Here is a 22,729-nt window from a genome sequence, read left to right as displayed (position 1 = left end):
AGGCAAATGAATAGTTTGGTTTAAAGCCACACTAGAAACCACTTTAGGCATAAAGGAAGGATTAGTGCGTAAAGATACCCTATCCTTATGGAAAATTAAGAAAGGCTCAACCGCCATAAGGGCCTGCAATTCAGAAACCCTTCTTGCAGAGGTAATTGCCAACAAAAAAGCAGTCTTCCATGATAAATATTTCAACTCAGAAGTAGCTGCAGGCTCAAAAGGTTGTAGAGTGAGTTTCTCCAACACAAAATTGAGATCCCAAGCAGGAGTAGGAGCTCTTCGTGGGGTCTTATATTCTTTGCCCCTCTAAGAAATTGCTTGAACAAAGGATGAGAAAACAATGGTGGGTCACAATCATAGTGAGCCGAAATTGCTGCAGCATGAACCTTAATAGAAGAGAAAGACAAACCTTTGTCCAGTAACTCAGTAAGATATTGAAGAGCCACACTCAAATTAGGCTCAGAAACATCAAAATCTTTTGCTGCACTCCAAAATAAAAATCTCTTCCATTTACCTGCGTACACTTTCCTTGTACTAGGCCTTCTAGCTTCCAAAATCACATTCAAAACTTGTTGTGTAAGTTGAGACCCTCTATGGTTCAAAACAGAATATGCCAGGCTGTTAGGTGAAGAGAGTGAAGTTTGACATTCAGCAAATGGCTGTCCTCCTGTGACAACAGGTGTGGAATCGAAGGCAAAGGCCATGGAGGCTTCCGTACCAGACTTCTCAGTAATGGGTACCAGTGCTGTCGAGGCCAATCTGGAGCTATTAAAATCATCCTTGGCTTGTCCTGTCTGACCTTTAGAAGTACCTTTGGGAGGAGAGGCAGAGGTGGAAAGGCATACACATGAAGATTGCTCCAATTGAAAGAAAGAGCATCCACTTTCCAAGCTGTGGAATGAAACCTTTTTGTGCAAAACTTTGGCAGCTGATGGTTTAGTGGAGAAGCGAACAGATCTATGTCTGGAGTTCCCCATGACACTGTCAATTTCTGAAATACATGAGGATCCAATTTCCACTCGTGGGGATCCATAATTCGTCTGCTCAACACATCTGCTAAGGAGTTCTGTGCTCCTGGCAGAAACCTTGCCTGAAGATTGAGCTGTAAACTGAGAGCAGTCTCCCACAAAATCACTGCTTGCCTGCATAGAGGATAAGAATGCGTTCCCCCTTGCTTGTTGATGTACCACATGACAGTTGTGTTGTCTGTTAGAATCAACACCTGCCCTGGAAGAAGTAAATCCTTGAAAGCTATTAATGCAAACTGGACTGCTAACATCTCCTTCAGGTTGATATGTAGATGTTGTAGTCTGGCAGGCCACTTGTCTTGTATCCACTTTCCATTTAGATGAGCTCCCCAAGCTTTGTCTGAGGCATCTGTCGTTAAAATCTGACTCGCCTCTGGCGGGTCACAGAGAGTCCCTTGTTTAGGTGACATTCCTCAGCCCACCACAAAAATTCCTTTTGAATGCAAGGTATTATTTGAATGACAGTGTCTAGATCCTGGCAGTGCTGTGTCCATACATGTTTGAGATACCATTGCAGCTTCCTCATATGCAGTTTGGCATTGGGAAGCACCAGAATACAAGATGCCATGAACCCTAAGGCTTGAAGGACTGTCCTTGCAGTCAGCCCGGACTGATGAGATAGCTGATGGAAGTAAAGGGATAGACTCTTTTGTTTGTCCGGGGGTAAAAAGGCCATCTGGGATGCTGTATTCAGTCTCACACCCAGAAAGCACATGTCCTGAGAGGGTACTAGACTGGACTTTATTTCGTTCACAGAATACCCCAGGCATCTTAGCACTGCTATCACATATTCCAAATGATGAGGAAGCTCTTCCTTCCTTGAGCCAGAATCAGGCAGTCGTCCAAATAAGGATAGATCTGTATTCCTTTTAGCCTGAAGAAAGCTATCACTGGAGCCAGAACTTTCGTGAACACTCTGGGCAGTAGATAAGCCAAAGGGCAATGCAGAGAACTGATAGTGAGAAGTCCCAGCTCGAAAACGCAGATACTTCCTGCAACTTAGTCTGATAGGAACATGAAGGTAAGCCTCCTTGAGATCCAAAGTTACCATCCAATGATCTTTGCCCAGCAGAGGTAAAAGCTGCTGTAACGTCAACATTTTGAACTTGGGAATGTCCAGATAAGTGTTGAGGGTAGATAAATCCAAAATTGGTCTCCACGTGTTCCCCTTCTTTGGTACTAGGAACAGGCGAGAATAAAATCCTAGGCCCACTTCTGGCATAGGGACCGGCTGTATGGCCCCTATTTGGAGTAATAGAGAAACTTGCTTGTGAGCCTCTATTCTTTGTTGAGGAGGAACGTCTGGCATGCCTTTGAAAGGAGGCAAGGTATGGAAATAAAACCTGTAACCGTGGTGTATGATATCCAATACCCATCTGTCTTGGGTAATTAAACTCCAATTTTCTTTGAAAAGTGCCAACCTTCCTCCCAAAGGTGCTGCCAGACGAGAAGGCTCTGGCAGCTGAAAAGGTAGGTCATTGGGTCTGTTTACGAAAGGACTGACCCCTGCCCTCACCGAAGACTGTGCAGGAGAACTCCCTGTTCTAGGCCTGAAAGAGCCCTGAGCTCTACCCCTACCACGTCTAGATCTACCCCTAGACTGGGAATCATAAGAAGGATACGTCCACCCCTTAGTAGGCCAATTTCTACTAAACTTTGGAGGCTGGACCTGCAAAAAATCTTTAACAGTCTGCATAGACTTAGCCTTGTCTTCCATTTTCTTTAAAACTGCCTCAACAGGAGGACCAAACAACACGTCAGATTGTAAAGGAGCATCTAAAATCCTTGTTTTAACATGTTCAGATAAATTTTGATCCCTCAGCCAGGCGTGCCTGCGAAGAACTGACCCAGTGTCAGCCACCCTAGACGAGGCCTGTACAGCATCAAAACCACATTGCAAAGAATGATTACCCACCTGTTCAGAAACATGTACTAAATCTTGCAACTCTTTACAATCAATACATTCTGCCAGAGCATCAACCTTAGACTTCAATTGTGAAAGGAGATAGTTTTGGTATTTCAACATGTGAAACTGGCAATTCAAAGCCCTCATAGCAAGAGTGGAAGAAGTATAAACTTTCTTTCCCCATCTATCCAAGGCCCTGGCCTCTTTGTCTGCAGGAACCGGATTCTTTACAACAGAAGCCTTAACACCTTTAGGCCCCTGGCTAACAGTTTCTGGGTCTGCCCTAGGACTCTTAAAAAGATACTTATGAGCTTCAGGCACCCTGTAATACCTATCCGGTTTAACAGGAGCAGGAGGCAAAGAATCAGGATTAAGAGAAGCCTCTGTAAAACATCTTCCACTACATCCAAAACAGGAGGTATAGCCAAAGGCCTATGCTGGGGTAAAACAAAAATTCCTAAGCCTTTTCCTGGAATCAGAGAAGTCCTGACCTTCCCACTTAAAATGCTCCCTCATGGAATGAAGAGTTTCTGAAAAAGAAAAATCCTCAGGAGGAGAAGCAGAAGGAGTAGAATCATCCACATCAGAATCAGAATAAGGAGAGTACTCCTGCAAGTCTTCAGCTGAAGACTCTGAAATATCTGAAGCCTGCTCAAAACTCCTAGCTCAGGCTCCACCCTAGGTCTCTTATCAGGAGGGGGCATAGAACCCCTAATCAAAGTAATCAAATCTTCTGCCATTTTAAGCATATGCTTCTTGGGCACAGTTCCTGAAGAGCTAGGGGTAACACCAACTGAAGCTAAACCTGGCCTGCCCTGGGAGAAGCCTTGGAAACAGAAGGAGAGGGCCTAACCACCCTAGGCAGGAGGGAGTATAGTAACCTGAGAAGCCCCATCAGCCTGGCCTGCCTCCTGAGAGGCCACATCCTGCAATAACAGAGTCTCTCCCTGGGATCCCAAAGAAACCTCCGGTGGAACCACCGGCTCCACCGACACCTCTAAAGAACCGGCGTCCGGTACTGACGGTTCCTCTAGCCTAGGTTTAACTGCTTTGTCCTTGCGCTTCTTGAAGAAGCGGGCGGAGCATCCGGCGGCATTTTATAATTGCACCGCTTCCGAAGACTAACCTGGCACAATCTAATCTTCTCTTAATAGTGCGCTTATTGAATCTAGCACAAGAGCGACACCCAACAACGTCGTGCTCAGGCCCTAAACAAGGAATACACAAAGTATGGTAGTCTCTATGCGGTATCTGTTTCCCACAAGAAATACAATTATTCACTTTTCTGACATCCGGTAAACCACTGAGGCAAGAAAAAAAACAAAATATTCCCCAACGGGGTACTTAGCCAACTTTGACTCGGTCTGAAACTCCGAAATCGAACAATTTCAGAACGCCAACCGGCACTTGCAATGCTGCTTCTGCATCGGACCATGCGGCAAAAAAGACTGAGGATATGACGTCGGTCATGCGCATTTGTACCCTGACGTCCTGAGGTCAGTCAAATGCGCCTTGACCGACGTCAGCCTTATACTTTGATATTCGGGCCGACCGAGGACAGCGGACTACCCAAGTGTAAGGACTGCAGCAATGTGAGATGAAGAACATCTAGTACTCGTTTAATATCAGGAACTGAATTACACACTAGTCTGAGGATATAACCCTGTGAGAATACCAATCTGTTCATTCATCCACTTAGAACATCTACTAAGCTAATAAAGTGACTGAGTTTTATGCTATAATCAGTTATCTGTCTACCTAATGATGTATGGATTGACATAGCATGCTCTTAAGTCCAGGATGAGGAAAAGTGTTGACACATCCTACCCCATCACAATAACTAACAGTTATGAAAGGCAGCATTAACCAATTCATAAATATCTAGCAAACTAGTAAGTGTTCACTTTACATCAAGAAATGCACGTTTGGAAAGGTGAGATAACTTGGTATACTTAAGAGTCTTTCTTCCATCAAACTAGTCACTGCCTTGAGCCTTTTTATCAAACCTAGGAATCATCTAGCCATTAACAGCCCTTTTGGAAAGAAATACAGCTTGATAGCTGAAGGCATGCACTGCTATTCAACTGTAGTTTAATTTAAATATATAAATAAGATTAAAATAATGCTACTACCTTTGATGCTGTCCAAATACCACCGAATGTCATGTACTAGTAAAAGAGAAGCAACTGCAGAGGACTATTAGATTACCAGCAGTAGCAATGTAAACAAAGGACAGACTCTCAGAAGACATCGGGGGAAAATAAAGTGTAGTCTTTTATACAGTACTTTCATTTTAGCGTGATAATGTAAGTAACCCTATTCAGTTCTTTAATGAGGATATCTATTATGCATTCAATCTGGCTTAAATGACAAAGTACCTTTAATGGCAAAACACAAAGGGGAAGCTGGCACTAAACCGCACAAAATAGTACAAACAGAGACAACAACACTAAAGTATATAAATATCTATTTAGCTAGCCTTTGTCAACCACATAAAACTGTGAAACAAATGACTGGTTTCAGGATTCACTCAGAATGCCAATCTGGGTGAATAACTTGCTCATGAATTATGCATAACAAAAGTAAACATAACAGATCTCAAACTGCTGCCGAATTTAACACAGCAATTCGAACCCTAACCACTAAGCAATATTACCATCCATTAGCAAAGGCAAAACAAAGTGGCAAAGGCTGATACCCGTCAGTAAAGTCAATCATCACAAAATTATCTACATCAGATTAAGTACAGCACACATGCAGCATCCTGCTAGTTTGGCTAAACATTATGGTCCTTACCTGGCTAACTTCTGCTCGATTCTGTAGACTACTCAGAAAGGGGTCCCGGGTTAGACATGCAACAATGTCAAGAATGGGCTGCAGACATCGGAAAATGACAGCTAGGACAATGGACTTAGCAAGACGTGGATCAGAAGATATATGAGCCAAATGCTGACCTAGCGGTGTCAAATGTTCCACGTCATCCAAGACTCCTTAAATATATGAAGAAAAATAAATGTAAGGATCTGACCTGTAATGCGAAAGTCTGCCTATAAATTGGTCATCACTTTCATTTTCTTTTTACACAAGACAATTCCCATATAGTCACTGTCACTGAGTGTCTGCCATGAGTAAGTCATCAAACAATGTTGGCATGTAGTGTCTAAAGCACGCTACTTTCTTCTTCTTAATGCAAAGGGTAACAACTCACCTGGACTAGACGCAGCTTTTGCAGCAGCTTCCTCTCATGACCACCACAACTGTAACCACCTCAGAAAACATGAAAAGGTTGACACTTTACTAAACTCCAAAGACAGAGTAACTGGCAGTCAGCCCTGGAATACTGACAATCATTAAGGCTTAAATATGAGCTTACTGTGTAATAGTGAAGGTGTTGCCTCATTGGAATCAAAAAATGTCTGAAAATTCTAGTTCAAATTTCAACTGCTGCTTTTCTTTAACCACAGAAATGATTTCATTGCAATTATTCAGAACATGAATGAAAAAATACATTTTTTTTCTCAGAAGGAACTTGACTGTGTTCTCTTTCATGACAAACTGAATAAATGGAAAAGTAATTTACTAAGAGACATAGCAAATAATGAATGAAACAAGACTCTGGGCTCTTAAGTTACCACTACTGCAGCCATAGTAATGCCAGTATTACCTTCAGTAAATATCAGTACTTCTACTATTACTGTTGCTGCAAGACTATACTATATTAAGCAAGAAAAAAATTGATGTATAACAAAAGTACAGTTGTGTACACTTACCATAAATGTAGATGTTAGAGTGTATTCACTGTTGCAGTTATTACATTTGGGTTACCTACTTGCAGGTAGCCCTCAGTCGGCCTGATTAACAAAGTCTTGGGTCCTGCGTCGGTTGCTGTTCCTTCTTCCAGAGATACAAAATATGCAGCCGATGCCATTACATCAGTTTTTCTTGCCCCAGATATCAGGTGCCCCCTAATGGGAAGCAATTAAATATAAAAGCACAAAGATGTACCTCCAACAAAAAAGCAAATACACCAAAAAGGCTCTTAAGCATAGTAAAGGAAAGGAGAGGTATAGCCAAAGGAAGTTAGGGGGCTGGGGGGAGGGTAACCAGGGCTGCAACAGTGAATACATGAACATCTACATTTATGGTAAGTGTACACAACTGTACTATGTTCTTCGTGTTTCACTGTTGCACTCATTACATTTGGGTAGATTCCCAAAGCTATGGTTGGGAGGAGGAATTTAGATAGCATTAGGGCCAGCTATAAGGCCCTGCAAGACTGCAGTGGCAAAGCCAGCTCTGGATTTAGAGAAAATTGGCAAATGATAATGCTTGGTGAAAGTATGTACAGAACTCCAGGTAGCAGCTTCTAGGATGTCCCTGGTAGGGACGCCTCTGAGAAAGGCTGTAGAGGTAGATGCAGCCCTAGTGGAGTGAGGTCTGATCCCCTGGGGGATAGGTTTTCCATTGTGCTTATAGCAGAAATGAATGCAATGGCTTATCCATTTAGAAATGGTTTGCTTTGAAATAGCCTTCCCCTCTGCCCCTGCAGCAAATGCCACCAGCAGTTCAGATTTCCTTTGAGGTTTAGTTCTGTCCAAGTAGAATCTATGTTGTCTGTGTACATCTAAGGAATGCAGTATCCGTTCCCCTTTATTCTGTGGATTGGGAAACAAGTTTGGCAAACAAATGGACTGATTAAGAGCCACACTGTATACCACCTTGGGCATGAAGGATGGATTTGCTCTGAGGGACACCCTGTCCGCATGAAAGATGATGAAAGGCTCCACTGCCATAAGGGCCTGTAATACAGATACCCTTCTAGCTGAAGTGATTGCTAAAAGGAAGCTGTTTTCCAAGAAAGAAATTTTTACGTCTGCAGTAGCAGCTGGCTCGAAAGGAGGAAGAGTGAGTTTCTCCAAGACAAAGTTAAGGTCCAAGGCTGGGGTTGGAGATCTCCTGGGTGGTCTGAACTTTTTGGCCCCTCTGAGGAACTGCTTGAGCAGTGGATGAGAGAAGAGGGGAGGTTCTGTGTTATAATGAGCTGAAATGGCTGAGGTGTGGATTTTAATGAAGGAAAAAGACAGGTCCTTGTGAAGCATCTCTGTTAAGTAGTGTAAAATATGAGGTAAATTGGGCGCTGCTGTGCTCATCCCTTGAGACTGGTTCCAGGCACAGAATCTTTTCCATTTTTCAGCATTAGATTTTCTAGTACCAGGCCTCCTTGCCTCTAAAAATGATATCCATCACAGGTGTGCTGAGGGATGGTAAAGGAGAGATTAATTAGCCAGGCTGCAAGGTTCAGTGTTAAAAGCTGAGGGTGCAGAATCTGGTTCTCCTGCTGAGACAGCAGGGAAGGAGTCTGAGGCAGGTGCCATGCAGATAACAGTGACACACTGCGCAGGAGGGGGTACCAGTGTTGGCGCAGCCAGTCTGGAGCAATCAAAATCATCCTTGGTTTGTCCTGTTTGATTTTTAGCAGTACTTTGGAGAGCAGAGGCAGAGGGGGAAGGCATAGACTGATAGGTTTTTCCAGCTGAAAGACAGAGCATCCACTTCCCTGGCTTGTTTGTGGGGAGTCCTTGTGCAAAATTTATCCAATTGGTAGTTCTGGGGAAAGGCAAACAGATCTCTATCTGGGCTCCCCCCATTTGCTTGTCAGCATGTTGGAAATCCTTGGTTCCAGTTTCCACTCGTGTTGGTCCATGAGGCTTCTGCTTAGTCCATCTGCCAGTGTATTTAATTTTCCTGGCAGGAATTGAGCTTGTTAGTGCACTTGGTAGCTCAAGGCTGTGTTCCACAATGCCGTGGCTAGTCTGCAGAGGGGGTAAGAATGTGTACCTCCCTGCTTGTTTATGTACCACATAATAGTGGTGTTGTCCGTCTTTACCATTAGTTGTCCTGGAAGAATGTGATCCTTGAAGGCTGTCAGAGCATTCTGAACAGCTAACATTTCTTTTCGATTGATATGAAGGTGCATTTGACGGGTTCCATTTGCCCCGAATGCACTTCCCTGCCAGGTGAGCTTCCCATGCATAGTCTGATGCATCTGTTGTTAGGGTTTGTGCAGCAGGGGGTGGTGTGAAAGGTAGTCCCTTGTTTTGGTGGCAGGCCTCTGCCCACCAAAGGAACTCTAGGCATAGGCAAGGTATGATAGGAATCATTGTTTCCAGGTCTTGAGAATGTTGACACCATAGGCATTTTAGATACCATGGTAGTTTCCTCATATGCAGTCTTGCATATGGAATTAGAAAAATGCAGGTGGCCATGAACCTCAAGGCTTGCAGTATTTGTCTTGCAGATAGCAGGGTTTTTGTGGCCACTTGTTTGAAGTAGGTTGTCAAATGAATTTGTTTCTCTGGCGTGAGACAAGCCATCTGGGAAGTTGTATTCAAGCTTGCTCCCAGGAATATAATTTGTTGACAGGGTACCAGGTGTGATTTCTTTTTGTTTATAGTGTACCCCAGACAAGTTAGAACCCTTTGTACAAAGGTCAGATGATTCAAAAGTATGTCCTGGCTTTTTGCCTGAATTAGACAATCATCCAAGTATGGGTATATTTGAATATTTCTTTGCCTGCAAAATGCAATAACTGGAGCTAGGCACTTTGTGAATACCCCAGGCGCAGAAGATAAGCCAAAGCAGTGCAGAGAACTGACAGTGCGTGTAGCCTGCTTTGAAGCGTAGGTATCTTCTGCAAGATTCCCTGACCGGGATGTGCAGGTATGCTTCTTTTAAATCTAATGTTGCCAACCATGCATCTTTGCCTAGCATAGGAAGTAATTGGTGAAGAGTCAGCATCTTGAATTTTGGAATCTCCAAAAAGGTGTTTAGAGTAGACAGGTCCAGAATAGGATACCAGGAAAAGTCTCGAGTAGAAACCTGGTCTCTTTTTCCTCTTCTGGTACCAGTTGAATAGCCCCCATGCTTAAGAGAGAAAGTACTTGTTTTTGGGCCTCTGCTCACTGATTTGGGGGTAGGTCCAGCCAACAGCTTGGTGCTGGCAACGTGTGGAAGTGAAAACTGTATCCCTGGGACACTATATTTAAAACCCATTTGTCCTGGGTAATGAGTTCCCAATTCTTTGCATGAAGAGCAATCTTTCCCCCCAAAGGGACAGTCAGTTGATAAGTCCTTGAAAATGTTAAAAGGAAGTCATTGAGACAGTTTACCATAGGAGGGGGGGGGGGGGAGTCTTATTATTCCCAGATTTGGAAGTGGAGGCCCCCCCACTGCTTAGTTCTGTGTGTCCTCTGGGACTGAAACCTGGGGTTTTTGCTGTGTCTGGGTTTGATTTGAGAAGACCTGGAAGGGGATGGAAAGGACCAATTCTTAGAGGGCCAGTGCCTACTAAATCTAGGAGGTTGAACTTGTAAAAAATCTTTAACAGTTTGCATAGATTTAGCTTTATCTTCCATCTTTTTAAGAACTTCCTCAGCCTTGTTGCTGTTCAGCAGAATGCATTAAATCCTGTAATTCTTTATTTTCCACACAGTCAGGAATCAACATCATTTTCTGTTTAAGCAGTCCAATAACATGTTGCTGATAATTTAACATATGAAACTGGCAGTTTAAAGCCCTAATGGCCAAGGTTGCAGAAGTGTAAACGTTCTTACCCCATCTATCCAGCGCCCTGGAGTCTCTATCTGAAGGGGAAGGATTTTTAGCAGTAGAAGCCTTATTGCCCTTGGGCCCCTGTGAAATAGTCTCTGAATATGCAATAGGATTTTTAAAAAGGAACTTGTGGGACTCATGGACCCTGCAGTATCTGTCAGGTTTTCTGGGAGCAGGAGGCAGGGAATCAGGGGCCAAACTAGATTCCTAAAAAGCATAATCAACAATGTCTAGTACAGGAGGAATAGCTAAAGGCCTATGCTGAGGTAGGAGAAGGAAATCCCTAAGCCTCTTTTTTGAATCAGAAAAATCTTGTCTTTCCCAGTGGAAATGCTCCTTTAGAGTATGCAAAGTTTCCCGAAAATAAAAATCCTCATGAGGGGGAGCACAGGAAATGAAGTCCTCTGCATCAGTATCTTCCTAAGTAGATAAGGGCAAATACAGATCATCAGAAGAATCAGAAAAAACAGAATCCTGATCAGAAGATGCATAATCAACTTCAGTCCTAGGCCTCTTAGAAGGGGGGGGGGTGGCTGGCTACCCCTGATTAGAGTTATTAGATCTTCAGCCATTCTTATCATTTGTTTTTTAGACATAGTGGCCTGAGCATGTGGCCTGGGCGTCGGATTTTTAAGCATGGATCAAGATTTAGGCCTAAGTGAAGAAGGAGGCATCTGTTTAACATGCAAGTCCGTAAGCCTGAATGCACCCTCAGAAGTCGGTGCCTGCACAGGGCAACGGACCCATCCAAGGTAGAGACATCCACGGGTTCCACAGTTGAAGCATCTCGCAGCATACTGGACTCCGAATGGGTCTCAGTAGAGGCCTGCGAATCAGAAGTAGCGGGTATCAGGGGCTGCGAAAGCGCCTCACTGGAGTACTGGTGAACTGATGACTGACTTAGGCGAAGCGTCTTCGGTAGTTTTGGACCTCGGCGGCTTGTGTCTGTCTTTATCTTTGCTTTTTCAGAATTCCGGTAGTTGGATGGCTGACGACATATCTGGATAATTAAACCGAGAACCAAAATATTTAGAGGTGAAGACATACCGACGACAGATAGTGTGCTGATTAAATAAAGCACAAAACTGACAGCAAGGTAAGTCGTGGTCAGGGCCTAGGCAAGGAATATAGTATGAATGAAAATCTTTATGAGGTATTTGCTTTCCACAAGTAATGCAATTAACTTTTACTGACATCGGTAAGGAGCATGAAAAAGTTTCCCCAATGGGGTACTTAGCTTTAGTTGAAGACTTCGGTTCTGAAACTCAAAAACGAAAATTTCAGGGGTCGGCCGACAGGCACTTGCAAACTGTTTCTGCTTCGGGCACAGCACGGCAAGAAAGACTGATGTACTGGCGTTGGCTGCATGTTTTATACCCCTGACGAAATGACATAATGGAAGAAGGGACAGCAACAGACGCAGGACCCAAGACTTTGTTAATCAGGACAATTGAGAGCTACCTGCAAGCAGATAACCCAAATGTAATGACTGCAACAGTGAAACAAGAAGAACATCTGTTTTCATGCAAGAGTGAGGGTCACCTCAAGAAAAAAAGAAAAAGAAGGAATAAACAGCAGTGTGTGTATGTGCCCTTCCAGACTCATACCCCTGAATTATAAACTATAGCTGTGTGAGTCGCAGCTGCATGAGTACTCACTGTTATCTAGTCTTCAAAAAGGCCCTTGGCATGGGAGAAGAGGTCAGTCCCTTCTTATCCACTTGCTCTTTTTATTTTGAACACTTGTACTCAAAAAGCACATGCCTCACTTGACCTATGAAAGCTGCCCATAGGCTGGGGTTAAACAGCATATGTACCAACATGCTCTTTGGCTTATAATTCCTACTTAAACAAAGGGTTAAAAGATAAAAACCACAGTAGTGACTTTAAAAAAAGGTCCATTTACAGGAGGTGCCAATGATATAAAACATTAGATTGAATGTTCCAAATAACATGGATGGAGAATGGAAATACAACACACTACAAGTTGGCCTTCATTCGGTTAATACTCACATACCTATAAATTATCTACCCACACCTAGGCATGAATTTTTGCTATTATAAAATGGCATTAAATAAAAAAAAGAAAAATTCTACTTTTTTAAATGATGCTGTTGTATAGTAAATCGTCCTTACTTCTCTCTCATCCCAATGGTGAACTTCCAGAAATGACAGCTATTTACTGTGCATGCCCTTTCCTCTTCCGTCTCTGGACGGATCAACACCATACATAAATTCCCATGTCCTCATTATTTATTTTACATTTGTTGACCGGGACAGTCCGACTGGATACATGTCCATTTCCAGTGGAGGCCCAGGGAGAAAAGCTCCAGATAACAGACAGAACATAACAGATAGGAGTCCATGAACCATCATTTTGCAGACCAATCCTTCAGTCTCCCCAAATCCATTTTTAGATTGAACCTCTCATGCTGCACAGTACCTCCCAAAAATGGATTTTTCCACCCTCCACACCTAATGTAACATCAGATGTATACAAGTCAAACAATTTGGGAACCATGGAAACTCTGATGTACAATAAAAGAACTAAAGGTCTAGTGCATCTTTTAGTGCTAAGCCTTGTCAAGCAACTAGCTTACGTACTCTACCACTGCACCTCTAAGTGACTTACAGATTTCCTGATGTATAGCACTTATTTCTAGTAAAAAAAGTACAGTTTTGTACCTACCATAAATGTAGATGTTCGAAGATCCACATTGCTGCAGTCATAACCTGTGGGTAGTCCGCTGTCCTCGGTCGGCCCGAATACCAAAGAGTTAGGCTAGCATCGGTCATGGTCGCTCAGATCTGATGTCAGTATGCCGTGGTACTAAAGCGCATGACCGACGCCATATCCTCAGTCTTTCTTGCCCCAGATGTCAGAAGGCCTTAAAAAGAAAGGCCATAGCCAAAAATGGAAAAACACCCAATCACCCATGTAGAAACAATATTTACAACACAAACCACACAACCATCCCAAACTACAGAGGGGAAGGAGGGAGGGTAAATTGGACTGCAGCAATGTGGATCTTCGAACATCTACATTTATGGTAGGTACAAAACTGTACTATGTTCTTCATCTCACATTGCTGCAGTCATAACCTGTGGGTAGAATCCCAAAGCAAAGGTAAAGGGAGGTTGGCAAAATCATAAAGCATTGGGAGCTGCTAACATGCCCTGTAAAACTGCAGTGGCAACCCCAGCCCTAGATTTGGAATAAAGAGGGAGATGGTAATGTTTAGAAAAAGTGTGCACTGAACTCCAAGTAGCCGCCTCCAAAATATCTTTAGTAGCTACTCCCCTTAAAAAAGCAGTAGAAGTGGCAGTCGCCCTAGTGGAATGAAATCTGATTCCAGCCGGAACCTCCTTACCATGATGAGAATAACAAAAAGCAATGCAATGGCCAATCCACTTAGAAATAGTTTGTTTTGAAACAGGTTTCCCCTGAGAGCTCAAAGCAAAAGAAATAAACAACTGTTGAGACTGCCGGAACCCTTTGGTCCTGCTCAAATAATAACGCAACTGCCTGTGAATATCCAAAGAGTGCAAAATTTTTTCCCCTTTATTTTGGGGATCAGCATAAAATGTAGGCAAATGAATAGACTGGTTTAATGCCACATTAGAAACAACCTTAGGCATAAAAGTAGGGTTAGTACGCAGGGAGACCCTATCCTTATGAAATATCAAGAAGGGTTCAACTGCCATTAGAGCCTGTAATTCAGATACCCTTCTAGCAGACGTAATGGCCAACAAAAAAGCAGTCTTCCAAGACAAAAACTTCAACTCCGTAGTAGCTGCAGGTTCAAAAGGAGGTAAAGTGAGCTTTTCCAACACAAAATTGAGATCCCAGGAAGGAGTAGGAGCTCTACGTGGGGGTCTTATGTTTTTTGCCCCTCTAAGAAATTGCTTAAACAAAGGGTGAGAGAATAAAGGAGGGTCACAGTCATAGTGAGCAGAAATGGCTGCAGCATGAACTTTTACAGAGGAGAAAGACAAACCCTTGTCTAATAATTCTGTAAGATATTGAAGTGAAACACTCAAATTAGGCACAGAGATATCAAAGCTCTTTGTTTTGCTCCAAAGAAAAAATCTCCTCCATTTATCAGCATAAACTTTCCTGGTACTAGGCCGTCTGGCCTCTAAAATGACATTCAAAACTTGTTGAGGAAGCTGCGACCCCCCCCAGGGTCTAAAACAGAATATGCCAAGCTGTCAGATGCAGGGACTGTATCCTGACATTGCGGAAATGATTGTTTGCCTGGGACAAAAGGTGTGGAACTGATGGCAAAGGCCAAGGAGGCTCCCGTACTAAACTCCTCATCAGAGGGTACCAGTGCTGACGTGGCCAATCTGGAGCTATTAGAATCATGCAAGGCTCATCCTTTCTGACCTTCAAGAGCACCTTGGGAAGAAGAGGCAGAGGAGGAAAGGCATAGACGTGAAGGTTGTTCCAACTGAATGATAGAGCATCCACTTTCCAAGCTTTTGGGTGAAACAGCTTTGTGCAAAATTTTGGCAGTTGGAAATTTAGTGGAGAAGCGAACAGATCTATGTCTGGAGTTCCCCAAGCCACCGTCAACTGTTGAAATACATGAGGATCCAATTTCCACTCGTGGGGATCCACCATCTGTCTGCTCAAAACATCTGCTAAGGAGTTCTGTGCTCCCGGCAGAAACCTTGCCTGAAGAGTGAGGTGCAAACTGAGAGCAGTCTCCCACAAAATCATAGCTTGTCTGCAAAGAGGGTACGAATGGGTTCCCCCTTGCTTGTTGATGTACCACATGACTGTTGTGTTGTCTGTTTGAATCAACACCTGTCCTGGTTGAAGTAGATCCTTGAAGGCCATCAGTGCAAATTGGACTGCTAACATCTCCTTCATGTTGATATGCAAATGTTGTAGTCTGGGAGGCCACGTGTCTTGAACCCATTTCTCATTGAAGTGTGCTCCCCAAGCCATGTCTGAGGCATCCGTCGTTAAGATCTGACTCGTCTCTGGTCGGGTCACAGAGTCCCTTGTTTAGGTGACATTCCTGAGCCCACCACAAGAATTCCCTTTGGATGCAAGGTATTATCTGAATGACAGTGTCCAAATCGTGGCAGTGTTGAGTCCATATGCTTTTGAGATACCATTGTAGCTTCCTCATATGCAGTTTGGCATTGGGAAGCACCAGAATACAAGATGCCATGAACCCCAAGGCCTGAAGGACTGTCCTTGCAGTCAGCCTGGACCATAGAGATAATTGCTGGAAGTAAAGGGCAAGATTTCTTTGTTTGTCCGGGGTCAAAAACGCCATCTGAGAGGCTGTGTTCAGTCTCACACCCAGAAAGCACATGTCCTGAGAGGGTACTAGACTGGACTTTGTTTCGTTCACAGAATACCCTAGGCACCTTAACACTGTCATAACATACTGAAGATGGTGAAGTAACTTGACTTTGTCTTGAGCAAGAATCAGGCAATCGTCCAAATAAGGATAAATTTGTATTCCCCTTAGTCTTAAGAAGGCTATCACCGGAGCCAGGACTTTTGTGAACACCCTGGGTGCAGCAGATAAGCCAAAGGGCAATGCAGAGAAATGATAATGAAAAGTGCCAGCCCGAAAACGCAGGAACCTCCTGCAGCTGGGCCTGATAGGAATGTGAAGATAAGCCTCTTTGAGATCCAGAGTTACCATCCAGTGATCTTTGCCTAGCAGAGGCAGAAGCTGTTGCAAAGTTAACATCTTGAATTTGGGAATGTCCAGGTATGTGTTGAGAATAGACAAGTCCAGAATTGGCCTCCAAGTGTTTCCTTTCTTTGGTACCAAAAACAGGCGAGAATAAAATCCTAGGCCCACTTCTGACGGAGGGACCCCCTGGATAGCCCCCATTTTTAAAAGTAAAGAAATCTGTTTGTGAGCCTCCAACTTTTGCTGAGGAGGAACGTCTGGCATGCCTTTGAAAGGGGGCAAGGTGTGAAAATAAAACTTGTAGCCTCGGTCTATAATGTCCAACACCCAATTGTCCTGGGTGACTAAAAGCCAATTTTGCCTGAAAAGTGCCAACTTTCCTCCCAGAGGAGCTGCCAGACAGGAGGGATCTGGCAGCTGGAGATACAGGTCATTGGGTCTGTTTACGAAAAGGCTGACCCCTGCCCTCACCTGAAGATTGTGCAGGGGAACTCCACATCCTAGGCCTGAAAGAACCCTGAGCATGAGCTCTGCCCCTACCACGTCTAGATCTGCCCCTAGATTGTAAATCAGAAGAAGGATAAGCCCATCCCTTAGTAGGCCAATTTCTGCTAAACTTAGGGGGCTGCACCTGTAAAAAATCCTTAACTGTCTGCATAGACTTAGCTTTGTCTTCCATTTTCTTCAAAACTGACTCCACAGGAGAACCAAACAGAACTTCAGATTGAAGGGAGCATCCAAAATTGAGCTTTAACATGCTCTGACAAGTTCTGATCCTTAAGCCAGGCATGCCTATGAATAACTGATCCAGTGGCAGCCACCCTGGAAGAAGCCTGAAGAGCATCAAAACCACACTGCAAAGAATGCTTACCCACCTGATCAGAGGCATGAACTAAATCCTGCAATTTCTTACACTCTATGCCCTCTGCCAAAGCATCTACCTTAGATTTTAACTGACTTTGGAGAAAATTCTGGTACTTCAGCATATGAAACTGGCAATTCAAAGCCCTCATTGCTAGAGTGGAAGAGGTATACACTTTTTTACCCCACCTATCCAAAGCTCTAGAATCTTTATCCATAGGAACTGGATTCTTTACAACAGAAGCCCTGACACCCTTAGGTCCCTGGCTAATAGTTTCCGGGTCAGCTCTTGGGCTCTTATACAAATATTTATGAGCCTCTGGCACTCTGTAATACCCGTCTGGCTTGACCGGGGCAGGAGGCAAAGAATCAGGATTAAGGGAAGCTTCAGAGAAAACATCCTGAACAACATCCAAAACAGGGCGTATAGCGAAGGGCCTATGCTGTGGTAAAACAAAATTCCCTAAGTCTCTTTCGAGAATCTGAGAAATGCTGACCTTCCCGTTTGAAATGCGGCCCCATGGAATGCAGGGTTTCAGAAAAGAAAAATCCTCTGGAGGAAGCAGAAGGACTAGAAGCCTCTGCTTCTGAATCAGAATAAGGAGGAAAATCCTGAATGTCTTCAGCCGAAGACGGAGTAATCTGAGGAATGCTCCAATCCTTCCACCTCTGGCTCCACCCTAGGCCTCTTATCTGGAGGGGGCAAAGAACCCCTGATTAAGGTAATCAAATCCTCTGCCATTTTCAGCATATGCTTTTTAGGTACAGAACCTGCAGAACTAGGGCTGACACCAGAGGAAGACAAACCAGGCCTGACCTTGGAAGGTACCTTAGAGACAGAAGTAGAAGGCCTAACCACCTTATGCAAAGAAGGGACTACAGAGACCTGAGAGGCCCCCTCAGCCTGACCCGACTCCTGAGAGGCCACATCCTGCAAAATTAAAGGCTCCCCCTGAGACTCAGCTGAAACCTCGGCTGGATCCACAGATTCCACCGTAGTTTCTAAAGAACCGGCGTCCGTAACAGACGACTCATCCTGCTTGGACTTTAACGATTTTTCCTTACGCTTCTGAGCGGTAGCGGGCGTCGGAGGATCTGACGGCATATTGTAGTTACACCGCTTACCGAAGACAAGCCTAGCACAATCTAACCTGCGTTTAATGGTGCGCTTATTAAATCTAGCACAAAAGCGACACCCGTCTACGTCGTGCTCAGGCCCCAAGCAAGGAATACAGAGAGAGTGGTAATCCCTATGAGGTATCTGTTTCCCACAAGAAATACAATTATTCACTTTTTCTGACATCCAGATTTAACTGAGGCAAGAAAAGACAAAAATATTCCCCAACGGGGTACTTAGCCCAACTTGGTCTTCGGTCTGAAACTCAGAATACGAAAATTTCAGGACGCCGAACGGCACTTGCAAACGCTGCTTCTGCTTCGGACCATGCGGCAAGAAAGACTGAGGATATGGCGTCGGTCATGCGCTTTAGTACCACGGCGTACTGACGTCAGATCTGAGCGACCATGACCGACGCCAGCCTAACTCTTTGGTATTCGGGCCGACCGAGGACAGCGGACTACCCACAGGTTATGACTGCAGCAATGTGAGATGAAGAACATCTATCTTTACACATATTCTATTAGATAGTCTAACTTAAAGCAGTAAAACTAAATCACTGAAAAAAAAGTATTAAAGAAATCCACTTTGCTGCAAATATGTTCTGTAAAACAACTCTCAGAATTTTTTGATTTGAAAGTTAGTGTTGATTACATAGACCTATCTGCAGTAATGTCTACATTAACTGCAAAGCAGTCACTGTTGGGACAGCCACAACTAACTCCTGTGTGATGAGTTAACAACCAAGCAATTTTATACATCTGTACTCTCTTTCTTGCTTGTCATTAGTTTATATAATGCTTATTAACTTATAAAAATCAATGCATGCTTATGAGTTCGTTTTGTAATACCAGCTAAACGGAAGCTTTTTGACTCGTCACCTCTGAAATGGCCCTTGCCAAGTAGGGCTAACTGTCAATAAAAGATAAATAAATACACTGAGAGTATATGTGGAACCACAAGCATTCCTTTCACTGTTACTGTCTTGAGACCTTCCCAACAACCATTTCTCCCCACATCACAACCCACCTTTACCATTAGATGTTAATCAAAGCTCTAATGAAATCCAGTAACAGATCATTTCATTTCTCCTTATGCACTTCCTCAGCAGCACAATCAAAGAAGTGCAAGATATTAGTCCCCCCATTAGCTCTTCTGTTGAGAAATAGACTGGCAGTGTTGTTAAAAAATGAAAACACTGAAGTCAAATCTAGTTACCTTTTTGATGACAGCCTTAAGATGGTAAAATTTTTGCTGTTCCACAGAGCTAGCACCCTTCGGTCACAACACTGCGTGTGCATACGTATACATGTTTATACTTAATTTCACTCCAGACAATCATTAATTTCAGCCCATCTGTTTTATTACCTAGTTTCTAGAAAACTGCTTCTTCCTCTCAGTAGTAAACAAAACTTTCTAGATGGAGTTAAACTTTATGTATGCTCATCCTAACAACAAACTTGTTCACTTTAGGAATTAGTTACTGCTCAGCTTCCAGCACTGGGGTTTCTTCTAGCTTTTTAAAGCTCAACAAGCAATGCCTACTGGTTAAAGCTGAGAGAAAGCATTGATCCATCAAAGGCTCTTTTAGGGAATACACTGATATAATTTCTGTCAGTGGCTGACATGCAATTTGTATAACTGCATCTTCTCTTCAGATCCATCATATGCACCAAAAATAAAAGGATAATGCAAAGTAGCTGGCCTTTTAATTAGACAAAGGGAGATGGCACATGTTAGTATTCAATATTCAGTGATGTTCCTGGGATGGTAAGTTACTTTCTGGAAGGAATGAGCACTCGTGTAAATTCCTCATCTTGTGGGAGAGACATGGAAAAGACAGCCATTGCTTGCCTGCTCCACAGAAGTAGATTTAGAAACAGCAGCCACATATGACAATGGCAACGATCTTAGTAATGTGGATTTAACTGCCCAAGTCAGATGGCTGACAACAGGAGCAAGATTATGCACAGATGGTCAGTTCACTAACACACTGTACAAAATTACATGTGCATGATCACACTTGCACTTTTGCTGGACAACAAGACACTTAAAAACAAGAAAACATATTTTTCTATTTTTCTATCCATCTTCAAAATCTTACTATTTTATTGGTTATGGTGTTTTGGTACTGTTATTCTATATTTACTGTTTTGAATGAGTGTGTTTTTTCTTTATCAGTAGTTTGGGTACTGTGAAGGTGGGTCACATTCTTCCCCAAAGACCTGTAGAAGCCTGAGTAATACACAGGGGGTACAGGAGGCACATCCCTTTTTAAGAAGTGAACTGGCTTTGCCATTTACAAATCAATCTTATTAGGTTTTTGTTACTTACTTCATGGTTTTGAATAGTTTTATCTTAATTCTGGCACGTGTGATACATTTGCATTTCAGAGGGCCGGTTTCAAGACAGTTCATTTTCTTTTGGTTTTATTTTACTATTTTGCATACTTCTTGCCCATGTGGCTGCCTTCAGTCAAAGCCTTCCCCAACCTGGGAGGTACAATCATCCAGGCAGTCACAGTGGCCCTTGTGCCTCCGACATAATCAACGCAAAGACAGCATTCTTCTTTTAAGCCCTGGTCCCTCATCTTGGCTGTGTACATAAAACATGTGCTACTGCAGGGGCTACAATGCCTCTTCATGAACATGCACGCCTCCAAATTCCTGTTAATAAAGGCCATTGCATTCATAACTCTCCATAACATCCCCCAAATGTTGGCACCCCTCCTCTAAATGATTGCCACATAGGACAAGACAATTCTGTCCCTTCCTCCTGAGGAGAGGCATGTTCATCCTCCCTACACCACTTCAAGCAGGTGCTTGTGCCACTGAAAAAAGACTGGTCTCCTGGATTGTAGTCAGGGCTTTATCCATCCCTTTACAACAGAACCGGTTAACTTGGTCTAGTTTTGAATTACTGACCTATTGTTAGCAGACAACACAATGCCTAATGTAGTCCCACCTTGTGAAAGGGAAAAACAATCCATGCAGTTCCAGAGATGGTGATGAGAAGTCTGGCTGCCATCCAGCCAACATTGAAAGGCTTTCAGGTTTTGGCTCAGAGATGACAGAGTCCATCCCAAGACTTAACCCACCCCAGAAAGGAAACTGTATGCTGCTGATGTCAGAGATAAGACAGCATCTCAAGAACAGATCTTACGGATGTCAAAAAGGGGAACGCAAGAAGCTGGACAGCATACAACAGACAAAAGCTGGTCTTAAAAACAGAGTAGGAGAGGAAACAAAAAAATAATCAGTGAATAAAGGTCAAGTCCATCTAGTTTGCCTTTTTACTGTGATCACCTTGAAATGGATGCCCACATTTTCTTTTTATTTTTTTTGCTTCAACAGTTCACAGATCTCTCATGCATCTCTGAAACCATTATAGAATACCCACTACAGCAGCTCTTCATCATATCGGTAGAAGAAATTCTACAAGCTACCTTAAAAAAGAATACGCATCCATCTTGCCAGTTCTGTACCTAATGCTTAACAACTTTGTATCCCATGAGCATATTTCATCATTTCCTTCCTCTCCAACTGTGAATACAGATTCAGCTCTGTTAATCTCTCTTTAGGATCCCTAACACTTACATGACATTAACTGCCTGACTACTTGGATCTGCACCCTTTAAGGTAAGATACTATTATCTCAGTTTGCCCTTAGTAATTAATGCAGGACTCAAATGGTCAGATCTCATCAAAGCATTAAAGACTCGTAAACTTTCATCCTGCAGAAGTCTACACCAGTGATATCTAACCTTACTCACCATCTTAATGCACTGGATTGCACAATTAAGTAGCACAGTAATGAAGACTTCCTATACAGCATTGTGTGTGTGTATGCATGTATGTATATACACACACACACACACACACACATATATATATATATATATATATATATACACACACAAACACACACGGTTCCACTACATAATCTCGAAATATTGAAACATCGAATTTCAGTATTTCAAAACTATAAGGCAAAACCATTCAAAATCCTGAAACCTAAATCGCAACTCGCACAACCACGAACATGCATACAGCACATAACACGCACATCATTTTACCCAGAGCAGACAAACACACCCCTGCACTACATGAAAACCCCCCAGCACCCATGAATGGGGCTGCACCTCCACCCACACTACTTGTATACATTAACTCCGAGATCACACATAATGAAAAAAAAAACAATCACATCATGGCATTCTACACTCATTCGCACAAATACATATCACACATACACAAACACCAACAAATCCAACATTCACACTCATGTTTATACCTCCGTACTTTACCCACACATACAATGTACAAAAACACACACGTACACTCACTCACATTCAATTTCAGACACCATATCAGCCAAACACTACATGTAACATACCTAAGTGCGGATTCGAGATATTCAAATTTGCTCTTCTGACTTTCGGCATTCTGCATTTTCAGCTTCATCTCGAAAAGCTGAAATTCAAGATTTCAGCAATTTAAGATTATGAAGTGAAACCATACATACACATATATATATATATA

General features: G+C 43.1%; 1 protein-coding gene across 1 annotated transcript in view; it reads right to left on the bottom strand.

Moving 5' to 3' along the window:
- Positions 1 to 22,729, bottom strand: part of DHX30 (DExH-box helicase 30) — a 1,694,732-nt gene that overhangs the window by 630,322 nt on the left and 1,041,681 nt on the right. Inside the window, exon 15 of the mRNA XM_044066068.1 lies at positions 5,731 to 5,924. Coding sequence (XP_043922003.1) covers positions 5,731 to 5,924 — 194 coding nt within the window. The remainder of the gene's footprint in view (positions 1 to 5,730; positions 5,925 to 22,729) is intronic.

Source organism: Protopterus annectens, chromosome 3.part0 (assembly GCF_019279795.1).
Source record: "Protopterus annectens isolate FY-2018-M chromosome 3.part0, PAN1.0, whole genome shotgun sequence".
Lineage (NCBI taxonomy): Eukaryota > Metazoa > Chordata > Ceratodontiformes > Protopteridae > Protopterus > Protopterus annectens.
Note: the sequence above shows the minus strand (reverse complement) of the source record. Positions and strands in the feature narration are given on the sequence as shown.